Genomic DNA, 15,809 nt, shown 5'->3' with positions numbered 1-15,809 from the left:
CACAAACAACGCATCGATAAACTTTTGCACATTGATGAGTACACAACATTCGGCATACATGTTGACAAAGCTCCACCAACGAGGAGGCTGCAACTTTTTCCAAAAGCATTTGAAGTTAAAAGGGATCGACTATGCAAGTGAGCTGTTCTTTGCCTGCTCAAATGTCATCGTATTTGGTCATGTTATAAAACGACACTTGGCTCTTATCCACCAGACCAGAGTGACTACATTTAATTGAGCACATGAAGAAACACATGCCCTCTTGTTGCATCCATCAAAAACTATCCCGAGCTTCCTTGGATAGCCCTTGCTGGGCATATTGCTCTTTGATCAAACCTTTCCAAGCACCTTTCAGCAGCCCCTGATTAACCATCTCACGTGTGTTTCCCCATGTCAACAATGAGCATCTTGCATAATGTCACATGCCTTCCAGATGCAAGCATAGGTGCTCGCATTTGGAGAGAGTTCCTCACTTTACGTCGACCAAAGCTGCCAAGCATGTCTAAGACAGTAGACCCCCTACCTAACAATCTCATCATGAATGAGTTTGCCCATGTCAACTTCTTGCCTAATAACACATGCGTTTAGGATGAAAGCATTGGGTGGCCGCCAATCATCAGTAATCTTATCATAGACTTGCTTGACATTGTGTTGTGGTCTTAAATTACGAATCTCAACACCTTGGTCACGAGAGAAATGAAATGAAATGTAATATTAACGTCTTCAAAAGCCAAAATGACCTATGACACCAAAAGGTTACATGTGGTGAATCTAATACCAGGTCTGGATACAAAAAGCATACACACACACACACACACACACACACAGAAGAAGAAGAAGATTGTTTTAACGTCGTAGGAAACTATCCCAAGTGTGGTAGATTGGTTATGCCATTTCCCTCTTGAATAACAGTCTTGAGTTCAACTCTCCTCGTCGGAGAGAGAGAGAGAGAGAGAGAGAGAGAGAGAGAGAGAGAGAGAGAGTTACATCATGGTGAATCTGATACAAGGTCTCGATAAAAAGAAAGAAAGAAACTAACTAAACAGAAACACTACTATAAAAGGTTGGTATCAAGAGCCTGAGAGGTACATAAATAAAAAGTGGGTGTGTATCTCAGAGAACAGATACAAAATGGTGGATATGTGTATCAGAATCAGGAGATGGCTCGCATCGGTTGTTGCATGATCGTGTCGATGTCCTCCACTGTTTGCACAAGGCGTCTCGCCAATATATATATATATATATATATATATATATATATATATATATATATATATATATATATATATATATATATAGATAGAGAGAGAGAGAGAGAGAGAGAGAGAGAGAGAGATGAAATAAAATGAAATGTTATATTAAACACATTCCAAACGCCAAAATGACCTATGAGACCAAACAATACAATGTCTGTGTACAAAATCAAATGAAGTAAAATAAAAGCTAAAATGAACATCAATGTTCGAGGATGTCCGGCATCAGGCGTTGTCAGAGGATGTACTATATCAGTCACTGAAGAGCATCAGCAATGTCCACCTTTGTAAATAGTCATACTGGACATCTCCCATGTCATGCTAGAATAGTCCTGATTCTTTGATGAAGCCTCTGTCGATGTCGTGGTGGCCCTCATAGACGTGGGTGTCTAGCTCTCCCAAGTCAATGGCTTTGTCAATCAATATACCTCTTGTATACATGCACTCCGAAGTCTACTGTGAAGCTTGCTCATCTGACTGCCAAGTCTCTGCTCTAAAGAAGTTAGTGATCTGCCTCTGAGAATGTCTCCCACTGTCTAATCTCCTCAAGAGACTTTCCCTATGTCTACGCAGCTCTAGCAAAAACAACCCGAGGCATCTCTGATCCTGATATCTCATGACTCTAGCGAGTGGTCCAAAGCCCTCTCTGAATAGACAGTGAAAGCGGCCTCATATCTCTGACAATGATATATGTGATGTAACTCTGCCTTTGGCTCTATATGACAACTGGAAAATCATGGCCTTTGTTGGTACTCTCCTAAATCTGCCAGTCTCAATCTCTAGCTGATGCGATGATGTGCGCATTTGACCAATAGCACATCATATCCCATGGGATAAATGAGTGTCCATATAAGCAAGTCTGATCACATCTCCATCCTCTATGAGCTGGAGAAGATGCTTTGTAGAAAGCCATCTTCGTGCCAAGCTCTTGTGTCGGCTATGTCCATGTCCTCCTCGTGTCTAGCTGAATCAAATCCTGTCTGATGAGGGGGGTGATCTCGGTCCGTGTGAGGGACAAGGAGGGTGCATCTAGCGAGTACTAGAAAGGGGGTAGTCTGTCCATAATAAATCCATGTAGCTGAAACCATGATGTCATTTGTGCATACCAACAAGATGTGTCTCCTTGTGAGGCAAGCCATCAAGAAGACTCCAAACTTTAGGCAAGCATATCTATCTTTGGGGAGATCCTAAACACTCTCTATAAAAGAAACGGATCTAATAATTGCCTCTATGACCAGCAGGGGAGCAATACCCGCTGCACGAATAATCATCTAGGAAATCATAGAGACCAAAGGCCTCTATGACCAGCAGGGGAGCAACACACACTGCACAAAGGCCCTGGCCCTAATCATCTAGGAAATCATAGAGACCAAAGGCCTCTCCATACATCTCCATCCATCAGTAGTGCCATCTCGGCTATGATGGTCTACTGATGCTCCCCATATCTGCACCCCATAAAGCATAGCTGAAGTAACCAATGTGTCAAATAGCAAGAGCTTTGTTCGAGGGTCTTGAAACTGAATCTGCGAACACATCCTCTCCATGCTCCCCAAAGCTGCATATGCTCTCCTCAGTCTGGTCTCTGTTGCAGCGAGGGAGCAGCAAGCTCTGCACAAATAATCTGGTGCAGTACAAAGGCCTAGGCCCTAATCATCCAAGAAATCATAGAGACAGAGGCCTCTCCATCTGTACTGCCATCTCGGCTATGATGGTCTACTGATGGTCCCCATATTTGCACCCCATAGAGCATAGCTGAAGTAACCAATGTGTCAAATAGCAAGATCTTTGTTCGAGGTTCCTGAAACTGAATCTGCGAACACATCCTCTCCGTGCTCCTCAAATCTGCATATGCTCTCCTCAGTCTGGTCTCTGTTGCTCTCCTCAAGAAGAACTTTGGACCATTGAAGACCACTCCCAGGTAAGTATATGCGTCTTTATACTCAACCGTCTGTTGACCATACGTGAAGGTCGGTGCAGATCGCGTAACCCGTTGTGCTATGGTGTTGAACACCATAGCTTTGGTCTTGCCAAGGTTCACCAACAAGCCGCTATCACTAGCAAAAGTGTGCAGTGCATCCAAGTGTCCTTGGTGAATCTGAAATCAACACAATATCATCTGCATAAAGTAGTAATGAGATCCATGTCCCTGCTAGCTGTGCTCCTTTGTCGCCTTCCCTCTCAATGTAACCTGAAGCCTCATCTACATACAAACCAAACAATGTAGGGGAGAGTGGGCATCCCTGTTTCACTCCAACAATGGAGTAAATATGCTCAGATAACCCTTTGGGAGTACAAACCTGCCCCAGAATTGTCCTGTATAAAGCCCAGTGGCTACTCCCATCTCCTGTAGTCTTTGCATCGGTAAAGCTCGGCGGGGGGGGGGGGGGGGGGCGGGGCGGGGCGGGGGGGAGAGAGAGAGAGAGAAAGAGAAAGACCAGTATAGACTAGAGAGGGGGAAAAAAAAAACATAAGATCATCACAAAGGTTCTATATTGTATGTGGGCTAAAATTTCCTCGACATAACAGCATCCCTTTCAGCCCAAAGGGAATGCCAACAATAGTGAATCCCTACACACATCTTGGTGTTATGACAGCCATGGAAGTTTGAGCACATAGATTAAGTTAGGACTGAATTCAGAAAGTCTCAAATTATCTAATGACAAAATGTGTTGCTATAAGCATGGCTACAAACCCAATTGGGAAGCCACAACTATGATGACAAATGGCACTACAGTCTACACAAGATGTACAAGGGGTTACTTGTGAGGAAAAATGTGATTCTGACAAATGAATCATGGCCATCTTGTAGCTTTACAAGGAAGACCGCAACGACACTCCTGCAATTGAGTATCCACCATCTACAATGAATATGTTACCTGAAATGTACGATGAAGAATCACTTGCAAGCAGCAGTATCAAAGAAGTTATATCTGGATCTACAAGACCCCATCTTTGCAAGGGCACAGCCTTTGCTGCTGCTGCATATATCCATGGCTTACTAAAGAGCCCCTCGGTGATCTCCGACTTGAAAAGTCCAACTGCAACAGCATTCACACGAATTCTGAATTTCCCAAGTTCTAGAGCCATCACCTGCAATTGCAATATTATTAGCATTTTTAAAAAAAAGTTTACAATAGTCGCAATTGTTTAATTCAAGAGCGGTGCTCTTCCATGACACACACAAACAACAAACCCCCCCCCCCCCTCTTCCAAACACACACACAAACAAACAACCCCACCATCCCATAGGACCAACAAAACTGCAGCAGCATATACTCAAACCTTTGTGAGCTGATTTACAGCTGCTTTTGATGCAGCATAGGCGGCATTCCCAACCAAAAGTCCCCGTTCCAAACTTGCTGTGGATGATATGTTCATTATGGACCCAGCTATCTTTGCTGCTTGCATTCTCTTCCCAACAGCCTTACTCATCAACCACAATCCTTGCAGATTTGTGGCCATCACTTTGCTCCACTCATTGCTATCCACATCAAGCGACATACTGACCTCGCCTGCAGATAAAATGAGCTCTTATGACCGATGTCCCAAATTTCAACCAAACATTTATACGAAACAACTTCAAGAACATCTGCAGCCATGAAAACAAAAAGAAATGTTTAAATTCTAATGATTGAGACATAAATCCTTTATACACAACTTCCAATCCATAGTAACATGGGACGCCCATTTTTGGGCTTCCTGTCCAACTACCCCCCGTTCACCGTCCCGAGCCGTCTCCCTTGTTTCGCGTGAATCACCCTTCCCCCTACCAATCAATGGAGGACACACATGTATATTTGATATGTCTCATAGGCCGACTTCGGCCTTTAATAGATGTAAAAAGACCTTTCTTTCTTTCTTGTGGTAACAAAGTTCTCCTCTAAGCCTCGTCCCCCATCCCACCAATCCAGCACAAGGTAAACATTGTACCCTTGGCAGCAGTGTGCACACTAGACATTACAAAGAGGAGTCAGAAGAGCAGTGCACTAGTGTTGGTGGAGCTCCTGCAATGTGCAGTCAGCAATAGCACCTGAATCTTATTCAGATAAAGTAGAGAGTTGGTATAAGGTTTAGAAGATTAGTCATATGAAGCACATTGCCTTCACCCCATAACTCTCCCAGTTAAAGGCCAATGTGCAACCCTCCCACTTGAACGGAGTAGCTATGGAGCACTCCGAAGATAAAGCTCTTGTAACAAGATTTCTGTACAGTATGTACAATACAGGGTGAGTACAATACCCTCAACAAGGACAAGTTCGTACAATACGCCAAGATTTTTTGTTACTTAAAGGGAAAATTACAACCCCTGAAATTTATGGAGATTCCCCAAATAGATTGTACCAATTTCGGACAAATTTTTGCATGGTTTATTCTTTTGACCATAGAGATTTATCTATGAAGTGTCATAGAAAAAAAAAATCACCAATGAGCTCACAAATAGAGGCATTTTTGTCTAGAAATAAGGAACCCGAGAACCAATAACACCATCTAAAATCCTAGTTCTATCATCAACTGTTGAGAGTATCTGTTGAAGAGTTGCAAACAAAACCTTAGGAGATGTTTGTAAGATTAAAGGTCATTTGGAAATCTTGGAAAAATTCAAGAGCATTTTCTTGGCAGGTATTTTGGGAATTTTTGAAATTTGAAAAGCATTTTGAAAATTTTTACAAATTTCAGGGCTATTTTGGTAGTTTTCCCTTGTTTAAAACTGAAAATGATCAGAGTATAACGATACACACACTCTATTCATGCAAACAACAGCACAGATTTTTCCCTTAGCAAATACCAACTTGTGGACTTCCTCAACACTGGCTCAATATTATCACCATGCTTAACGTCATGCATAACCATAGGATTTTGACCTCTTGTTGGCCAACACCTGATGCATTATGCACTCTATCCAGCACTAACTGCCCGTTAAAAATGCTGTAGCCTTTGGGTCCCATATACACTATTCCATCTTGCCAGACTCATCATATCCAAGAAAAACGCATTGCTTTGACCTCGCATTAACCACACATACCACTCATGATTGCAAAGCCTATGTAAGGCTACCCTGAGGAGGGAACTACACCCAAGAGAATCACCCAACATTGCTCCTACTACCCAGAAAAAACGCTGGGCAGATCTCGAAAACACCACCAAGATAGAGCAAAAACATTAGGAGAAGTGCTCCGTCTACTTGTCGACACTAGCCAATCTGCACCCCTAGGGACTGCCCCAATAGAGACGCTCTCTTGTTGGGCTCTACTTGTCAAAGGTGCAGCGGAAAAGGGTGAATTGGATGATAATCGCATCTGCAGCCGCGAGCAAACCTCCTCTCAGGACTCGGCAGCCAATGGATCTCGGATCTATCACGACAGATATTGTCACGAGGACGTGGCAGTTATTAACCATGTCACAAGGATGTGGCTACTACTAACCTTGGTTGTTGGTTTCTTTCCAATGGGGTTTATTTTATTTGTTTTGAGACCCTCTTTTTGAAGTAGCAAACGGTCGGACATTGTATGGCCAATGTGAACGGTAGATTCACCCGCAGACGGGAAGTGGTCGGCACTGGAATTCGTATGGTAAGAGGATGTCTAGGCTCAGAGCAAGATCATATAGGTCCCCCCGTCGCACTTAGCAAGTTGGTGGATACTAGGAAGTGAACTCAATTAAGGCGTAAAGTCAAGGTGGGACTACCAACAAAAAGTATCCGACAGTTGGGCCACATTGCACTTTTGGATGCGGTCCCAATGAGGATAGGTGGTCAGAAGACCAGTGGGAGCCCAACGGAAGCATCTCCTAAAATTTAGGGAACTGCTATTTTGGGCCGTGAAATGTGTTCGCGTCATTACCTCCGGTATGACCAGGGGAACATTTTACAACTCTGCCGCGAAGTCAACTGGGCAATCGGTCAGGATATTTTTAAGCGGCAAACCCGAAACGGGCAAATGCTTGTAAATGCGCCAAGTGGCAAAAACTCATGAACTTGCCTCATGCAGAAAAATGGGCGCTGATTTTCATGCTGGGAGAGGCTTCATTTCAGCTTTTGTCACAGGTTAAGAGCTATGGAGTGCTTCCTTTCCCTCTCATGTACAGTGTGGTGCTAGGAGTGATGCCCTGCACACTACACACTGCTCTCTCTCTCCCTTACGTGCAGTTATGTGATGCCCCACAAGAGGGCTATTCATTTGATTAATGTACAGTTGTGTGGGTTCATGATTTTGTGTTGAGGCAAGAGCCTCCTTGAGCAGGAACAGGGGTAGCTAGCTGCTGCTCCAAAGCAGGCACTGGTGAGGGTCATAACCTCACCATACAGGTGCAAAATCAGCGCTGTGTATGCGCTGTAATTTTACTGTTTTCCAACCATACGGACGCCAGGACCATTGGGAATCGTGCCCCATTGGCAGAGGACAGTTAGGGGACTATTTGGGGCTGAAAACAGGGCAAAAACCAGTAAATACAGCGTGCTGAATTTACTGTTTTTGGACAGGAATCAGAGGGTATACGCCAGTGCAAGTAAGTTCTACCAGGGGAATTGGTTCCGCGCAAGTTTTGGGGCTGTTATGCTGCCGAAATTTGGCCAAATCAAATGGTATCTAGGTGGATACACGTGAAGGATTCCCAGGACCTTACCTTGTAATTTACCCTCCTAAAAGAATAAAGAAATACCGAAAGGGGCGCCAATTTTGGGGCCTACACGTTGTCGGTGTCTGCTCAGAGCATTCTAGCTTCCGAGCCGTGTGTGTGATTAAGTGTTAATTCCCGTTACAGGTCTCCTTTGCAAGTGCTCTGTGTGTGTGTGTGTGTCTAAGGTAAAGAATTTCGGGTGAAAGCCAACACCTACCGCCCTACGGGCCGGTTTCATGGTTCCATTGCCGGGATATCAATCACTTTTTCCTCAAAGAGTGAGCCTGGATTGTTCAGGGTAAAGACACACAGTGCAGGAACACGGGGATTACACTATGGCCGACAAGGGGAAGGGAATTATGGAAGAGGGTTCCTCTTCAAAGGACAGGCAAGAGATTCCTATGGTTTTTGAGATTGGCGAGAGCTCACGGCCACGTCAGTCTGTACCTCCTGTCAACGTGAATGTCCCTCCACTAGTACAGGGCTTTATGACAGGGCAACTTGAGGATGATGCGTTCAAGACTCAGTTAGTTGCCGCGGTGAATGTCTTTTCGCAGCTGGTGCAGAATCCAAGGTTTATGGAATTCTTGCAAGTGCCACCAGTGCAACAGCAAAATAGGCAACCTACGCCGCGTACGGAGCTTGTTGATACTCAAGCCCAGGTACTTCATGTGACGCAGGAGGAAAGTGAACACTCGCATGTTGCGGAGTCGGGGGCTCCAAAGCAGGTTCCTCCCGTGCTTGAACAGGTGGCTAGAACGCCTATTCCACAGGTTATGCCAGTTCAGCCCGCCACCTTTCAGAGCCAGCATGCTGTCTTGAATGGACAAGGAGCTGGATACCAGGCTATGCACTCATTTTTTCCACCACCCACGGTACATCCTGGGTATTTCGGGGGTGGATCAGTGTTCCAAAGTATGGCTGGTTATGCGTCTGGAAGTCAGCCGTACATGCCAGGAACAGTGTTCGGGGGTATGCAAGGCATCATGCCTAACCCCATGTATGGTAGTATCGGCATGCAGCAGGGTTTTCAGAGCAACCACGGCCAGTTTGGGATGCCACAGGGTCATTTTGGCATGGCTGGTTTTTCTGGACAGCAGCCAGATATCGCACCTCTGACGCAAAATGTGAATGGCCAACACGTGCCGATGATGCCTAGTACAGTGCCCATGTTGCAGACCATTCCATATGACAACTTGGGGGCACTAGAGAAGCCGAAGGCTTACAAAAAAGGTGGTGCAGCAGTAAAGTTCAGTACCTTCAGTGGTTTCGAGGACAAGACAAAGGCACTCACTTTCCTCCAGCAGTTTGATACAGCTTATGCGGGAGGGAATTTTACAGAGGCCTCGAAGGTCAGGAAAGCTGCCACTTTCTTAAAGGACAATGCGCTTACATGGTGGATGACATTGTTAATGCAAGGACAGGCATCCGCCACTTGGGTTTACTTCAAGCAAATGTTTGCATCCGCTTGGCTATCAAATGAATTTGAAGCCGATGTCCTGACAGATTGGCACCAACTTACGGCAGCTTCGTGCAAGAGCTTGTTGGAGTACAATAGGAGGTTTTGTAAAGCATTACTCTCAGTGACCTCTTACAGATTTGTGCCATTGACAGAGCAGATAGAGAAGTACTGTTGTGGGCTGCCTAAAGGGCTTCGCGATTACTGTACAAAGAACAAAGTGGCTACCCTTACTCAGCTTATGGAAGTTGCGAATATTGGTCTTGCCTTGTTGAAAGGAGAGGACAGTGGATTTCCGAGCAGTGATAAAGGAGGGCAGCAAAAGAAAAATTCAGCGAAGAAGCCCTTTGTGAAAACGACTCCTGATGCATCACAGGGGTCAGAAAAGGCCACCAAAGACAAGGATTCAGCCGGGACTTCTGGAGCGCAGGCAAAGAAACAGAAAAGGAAGCCTTTTGTGCGCAAGTCGCTCGAGGAAAAGAAGGTCCTAATGGCTGAGAACAAATGCTTTATATGCGAGCAGCCTGGTCACTTTTCTATCAATTGTCCACAAAGGAAAAGACCAGCTGACTCAGAGGATAAAGAAGACCAGAAAGGCAAGAAGCCAAAACCCACGACAGGTTTAGTGCCAGACATGGTGGGTGACAGGCCCAGCACAGATGCCAATGAGTTATGCAGACATGGGGTAAAGTTAGGGATCAGACGGCACTCATCTTTTTTGATCCAGGTGCCAAAGCCAACTTTATCTCACCAGAGTTAGCTATGAAGCTGGGCATCAGAGCTGAAGAGATGGGGTACACAGCAGAGGCAGGGTTGGCATGTCCTGGCCACTCAGAGTGTGTTACTCCCATCATTGGAAAACTGCGTCTGCATATTCAGTCGTATGTGGACACTGAAGAGTTTTACATTATGCCGCTGGAAGGTTGTGACGCCTTTGTTGGGGATCCCGTGGATGTTCCGAGTACATGGATTCTTGGATGCCTACAACAAAAAGATCACTGTACAGCATAGGGGCAAAACTCACATCTTGGATGTAAAGCTTAAAGGAGAGTCAGTCCCTATTGTATCTGCTTCTGCTATCACTTCTGTAATAAAGAATCATCTTTCTGTGTACATGATTTTTGCACGTGATGTCTCAGGTAGTGATCAGTCAAATTTATCTGTGTTAGATAAAGAAAGGTCAGCATTTTTGCAAAAGTTTAGTGACTGTTTTTTTGATTCATTACCGTCGCAATTGCCGCCAGAGAGACCTGAGGACCATCGGATAGATTTGGTGCCAGGGTGTAGCCCACCAAATAGACCTCCCTACAGGGTTAGTGCGGCGCAACAAAAAGAGATTATGGGCCAGGTTGAGGAGTTATTAGAGAAGGGGCTGATTCAGCCTAGTTCTTCACCCTTTTGCTCCCCAATGCTCCTAGTGCAGAAGAAGGATGGCTCATGGTGCATGTGTATTGAATACCATGCGTTGAATAAGAATACCATCAAGAATAGGTTTCCTATTCCTCGCATTGATGATATTCTCGATCGTTTAGAGGGTGCTGCAATTTTCAGCACGATAGACCTTAAGAGTGGGTACCATCAGATTCGTATAAGGCCAGAGGATGTGCACAAGACTGCGTTTAGAACGACATTTGGTCTTCATGAGTTTCTAGTGATGCCGTTTGGGCTAACAAATGCTCCTGCCACGTTCAACAGAATGATGGACCGGATCTTCCGCTCGCATGAACAGTTTGTTGGAACATTCTTCGATGACATGATAGTGTATTCGAAGAATGAAGAGGAGCATAGGCGTCACTTGACCATTGTGTTCGAAGAGCTGCGCAGTCAGAGGTTACTTGTCAATCCTAAGAAAAGTGAATTCTTCCTCGAAGAGATCCACTTTCTGGGCCACATAGTCTCAAAGGATGGTGTTAGAATGGATCTCGCAAAGGTCGAAGCTATCAAGACATGGCCAGACTTGAAGACTGTGCACGATGTCAGAAGCTTCTTGGGATTGTGTTCCTACTATAGAAGGTTTATCAGAAATTTTGCAGAGATAGCATCGCCTCTTCACACATTGCAAAAGAAAGAAGTCACTTTCAGATGGACCCAAAAAGAGATTTCAGCTTTTAGTCTCTTAAAGGAAAAGTTGACTTCAGATCCAGTTATTGTTTGGCCAGATCTCAGGAAGTCATTTGTGGTCCAGTGTGACGCGTGTGGCCGTAGCATCGGAGCAGTGCTAATGCAAGATGGACGGGTAGTAGCTTATGAAAGCCGAATTTTGCAAGGGCCAGAGAGGACTATGCAAGTCTATGAGAAAGAGCTCTTGGCCGTGATTCATGCGCTTTCTAGCTGGAAGCACTACCTCTTAGGTGCTGATTTTGTTGTCAAAACAGATCACCAGACCTTGCGATACTTCTTGACACAGTCAAAGTTATCCGAAAAGCATATGCGATGGGCAAACATTCTTTCCATGTTCCACTTCCAGATTATGCATGTGGAAGGCAAGAAGAATGTTGTGGCTGATGCGTTATCAAGAAAGCCACAAATTTCAGCTGTGTCAATTCCTTATCATCATGAGTTAGATGACATGAAGGAACAGTATACTGCTGATGAAGATTTTGCAAGGATCTTTGAGCAGTTACAAGAGGGGCAACATCACGAGCACTACCTCCTCAGAGATGGTTTTATGATGATGCATGGCAGACTTTGTGTCACTAGGCCACTGCGACATAAGGTCATGGAAGAGAGTCATGTCCCACCATATGCAGGGCATCGTGGCATTGATGCAACAGTTAAAGCGGTAGAGACGTTCTTCTATTGGCCTACCTTGAGGAGAGATGTGGATGCCTTTGTGCGAGCATGCATAGTTTGCCAAAAGGTCAAGTTTGACAGGCAAAAGGCACCAGGGTTGTTACAACCACTGCCGATTCCGGATAAGCCATGGGAAAGCATTGCTATGGACTTTATCTTTGATCTTCCAAGGACGCCAACAGGGAATGATGGTATATGGACCATTATCTGCAGGTTCAGCAAACAGGCCCATTTTATCCCTGTCAGGAAGAAGATAAAATCTGATCAGATGGCACGCTTGTTCATGTACAATGTGTTTAAGTACCATGGTATGCCACAATCGATTATCAGTGATCGTGATCCTCGCATGACCAGTTTGTTCTGGAGAGGATTGTTTGAGAACATGGGCACTACGCTCAAGTTTTCGTCTTCGTTTCATCCACAAACTGATGGACAGTCAGAAGAGGCTAATTCTACTGTCTTAGATCTGCTGAAATGTTATGTGTCAGATAATAAAGGCAAGTGGGAACAGTATTTGCCTATGCTTGAGTATGCGTACAATAATACGGTGCATTCATCTACTGGCAAGGCACCTTTTGAGATTGTTGAAGGCGGCCCCCATTCTGCATACAAAGGACAAGATCTTTGAGGCAGATCAATATGTTGAGAACATGAATGAGATGTATAAGAAAATTAAAGTTGCCTTGGAGAAGACTCAGGCAAAGCAGAAAAAGGTTGCTCATCGTCACCGTCGTGAATTGCTACTATCACCTGGTGATTGGGTTTTGTTAAGGTTCGAAAAGGCAAGGTTAATGAAGATAAAGGGCAAGGAACAGCTGTTTCCTAAGCTCAGCATGCGTTACTATGGGCCTTTTCAAGTGCTTGACAAGGCCAGCGATGTGGCTTACAGGCTGAAACTGCCTGATGCATGGAAGATTCATAATGCGTTTCACGTGAGTCTTCTAAGACCCTTCGTGGGTGATGTGCCAGAAGATATGCCAGTTGAGGATCAGCCAAAAGTTCAGGAACTTGATGAGATCCTGTTACCTGAGCAAGTTTTGGCACATAAGGACAGAAAAGTTAAAGGACAAGTTGCAAGACGCTATTTGGTGAAGTTCAAGAACTATCTGCCTATGGATGCAAAGTGGATGGAAGAGCATGAACTGTCAGAGTCACCAAATGTATTGCAGCTTTACCTTGAAGCCTTTGGGTTACAGCCTACTTATGCCCCAACCCAACGTGTGCAAAGGAGGGGTAATGATAGAGCTAGTACATCAAATGTACATATGAATTCGGTGCCATAGATGGAAATGGCAAAAGTATGAAGGCCTCATTAAGTCATTTGTATCTATGTATGTTACGACCTTTCTTGCGGATACATGCGATGATAAAAGAGTGTTGATAGCACAAGATCATCAATGGCGTGTATTTATGGTATGCAATCGAGGACGTTTGCGATTTCAAGAGGGGGGTATGTCACGAGGACGTGGCAGTTATTAACCATGTCACAAGGATGTGGCTACTGCTAACCTTGGTTGTTGGTTTCTTTCCAATGGGGTTTATTTTATTTGTTTTAAGACCCTCTTTTTGAAGTAGCAAACGGTCGGACATTGTATGGCCAATGTGAACGGTAGATTTACCCGCAGACGGGAAGTGGTCGGCACTGGAATTCGTATGGTAAGAGGATGTCTAGGCTCAGAGCAAGATCATATAGGTCCCCCCGTCGCACTTAGCAAGTTGGTGGATACTAAGAAGTGAACTCAATTAAGGCGTAAAGTCAAGGTGGGACTACCAACAAAAAGTATCCGACAGTTGGGCCACATTGCACTTTTGGATGCGGTCCCAATGAGGATAGGTGGTCAGAAGACCAGTGGGAGCCCAACGGAAGCATCTCCTAAAATTTAGGGAACTGCTATTTTGGGCCGTGAAATGTGTTCACGTCATTACCTCCGGTATGACTAGGGGAACATTTTACAACTCTGCCGCGAAGTCAACTGGGCAACCGGTCAGGATATTTTTAAGCGGCAAACCCGAAACGGGCAAATGCTTGTAAATGCGCCAAGTGGCAAAAACTCATGAACTTGCCTCATGCAGAAAAATGGGCGCTGATTTTTATACTGGGAGAGGCTTCATTTCAGCTTTTGTCACAGGTTAAGAGCTATGGAGTGCTTCCTTTCCCTCTCATGTACAGTGTGGTGCTAGGAGTGATGCCCTACACACTACACACTGCTCTCTCTCTCCCTTACGTGCAGTTATGTGATGCCCCACAAGAGGGCTATTCATTTGATTAATGTACAGTTGTGTGGGTTCATGATTTTGTGTTGAGGCAAGAGCCTCCTTGAGCAGGAACAGGGGTAGCTAGCTGCTGCTCCAAAGCAGGCACTGGTGAGGGTCATAACCTCACCATACAGGTGCAAAATTAGCGCTGTGTATGCGCTGTAATTTTACTGTTTTCCAGCCATACGGACGCCAGGACCATTGGGAATCGTGCCCCATTGGCAGAGGACAGTTAGGGGACTGTTTGGGGCTGAAAACAGGGCAAAAACCAGTAAATACAGCGTGCTGAATTTACTGTTTTTGGACAGGAATCAGAGGATATACGCCAGTGCAAGTGAGTTCTAGCAGGGGAATTGGTTCCGCGCAAGTTTTGGGGCTGTTATGCTGCCGAAATTTGGCCAAATCAAATGGTATCTAGGTGGATACACGTGAAGGATTCCCAGGACCTTACCTTGTAATTTACCCTCCTAAAGAATAAAGAAATACCAAAAGGGGCACCAATTTTGGGGCCTACAGGTTGTCGATGTCTGCTCGGAGCATTCTAGCTTCCGAGCCGTGTGTGTGATTAAGTGTTAATTCCCGTTACAGGTCTCCTTTGCAAGTGCTCTGTGTGTGTGTGTGTCTAAGGTAAAGAATTTCGGGTGAAAGCCAACGCCTACCGCCCTACGGGCCGGTTTCAGATATCCTCAGAAACGAGCTCCCATCACGTACCACCCACTGAACGGGCACATGTAGAAATTTGCAAGGAAAAGGGAGCGCTAGAGAAAGGGAGAGGAATCGCTGGCAGAAAATGCTAGAGAGAGAGAGAGAGAGAGAGAGAGAGAGAGAGAAGACACATGAAAATGTTAGAGAGAGGAGAGAGAAAACGCCAGACTTAGCTAGAAGAGAAAACGCTAGAGAGAGTATGGCCCAAACGCTATAAACTCTGGTCACTGATCATAACATTAAACATGCCATAAATACAAGGGGAGGTCTGCATATATAGGGAAACTATAAAAGTGCCCTACCATGCATAAAAAACCCCTCGATCCTGAAAATGGCTAATAAATGCTAATAAATGTGTGAACTCATTGAAAGTGACCTACAACACGCATTTAGTAGCACAAGTGCAGAACACTGGAGACTCCGACCCCGGAAACTCTAGGAACAGGGATCCCGGCTCATACCAGCCTACCGGGTGGGCAACACCGTGGAGTGCATCGCCAGGGAAAGGTACGTCTACCTCAAATACGGCTGGGCACAACCACAAAATAGCCCGGGAGATGCTCGAGCCACCACCGGAATCTAAACTCGAACACTACTATTGTGTCCAAGAGTGGTACCCTCCCTGCTCCCTATGTAGGATCAATACTAAACAGTCTGACCCACTCCTCCAGTCCCACGACCTAATAAATAGATGAAAAACATGGAAAGAGGAGAGAAAGCACGACAAG

General features: G+C 45.1%; 1 protein-coding gene across 1 annotated transcript in view; it reads right to left on the bottom strand.

Moving 5' to 3' along the window:
• Window positions 1-3,726: 3,726 nt before the first annotated feature.
• Window positions 3,727-15,809, bottom strand: part of LOC147419335 (uncharacterized) — a 38,170-nt gene continuing 26,087 nt past the window's right edge. The window contains exons 2-3 of the mRNA XM_086506055.1: window positions 4,536-4,765; window positions 3,727-4,343 (exon numbers count right to left, since the gene is read on the bottom strand). Of these exons, the coding sequence (XP_086362181.1) occupies window positions 4,065-4,343; window positions 4,536-4,765 (509 nt within the window). The 3' untranslated portion in view covers window positions 3,727-4,064. The remainder of the gene's footprint in view (window positions 4,344-4,535; window positions 4,766-15,809) is intronic.

The sequence above is a fragment of the Adiantum capillus-veneris genome, chromosome 29, assembly GCF_014529385.1.
Source record: "Adiantum capillus-veneris isolate H3 chromosome 29, ASM1452938v2, whole genome shotgun sequence".
NCBI classification, from domain to species: domain Eukaryota; kingdom Viridiplantae; phylum Streptophyta; class Polypodiopsida; order Polypodiales; family Pteridaceae; genus Adiantum; species Adiantum capillus-veneris.
Note: the sequence above shows the minus strand (reverse complement) of the source record. Positions and strands in the feature narration are given on the sequence as shown.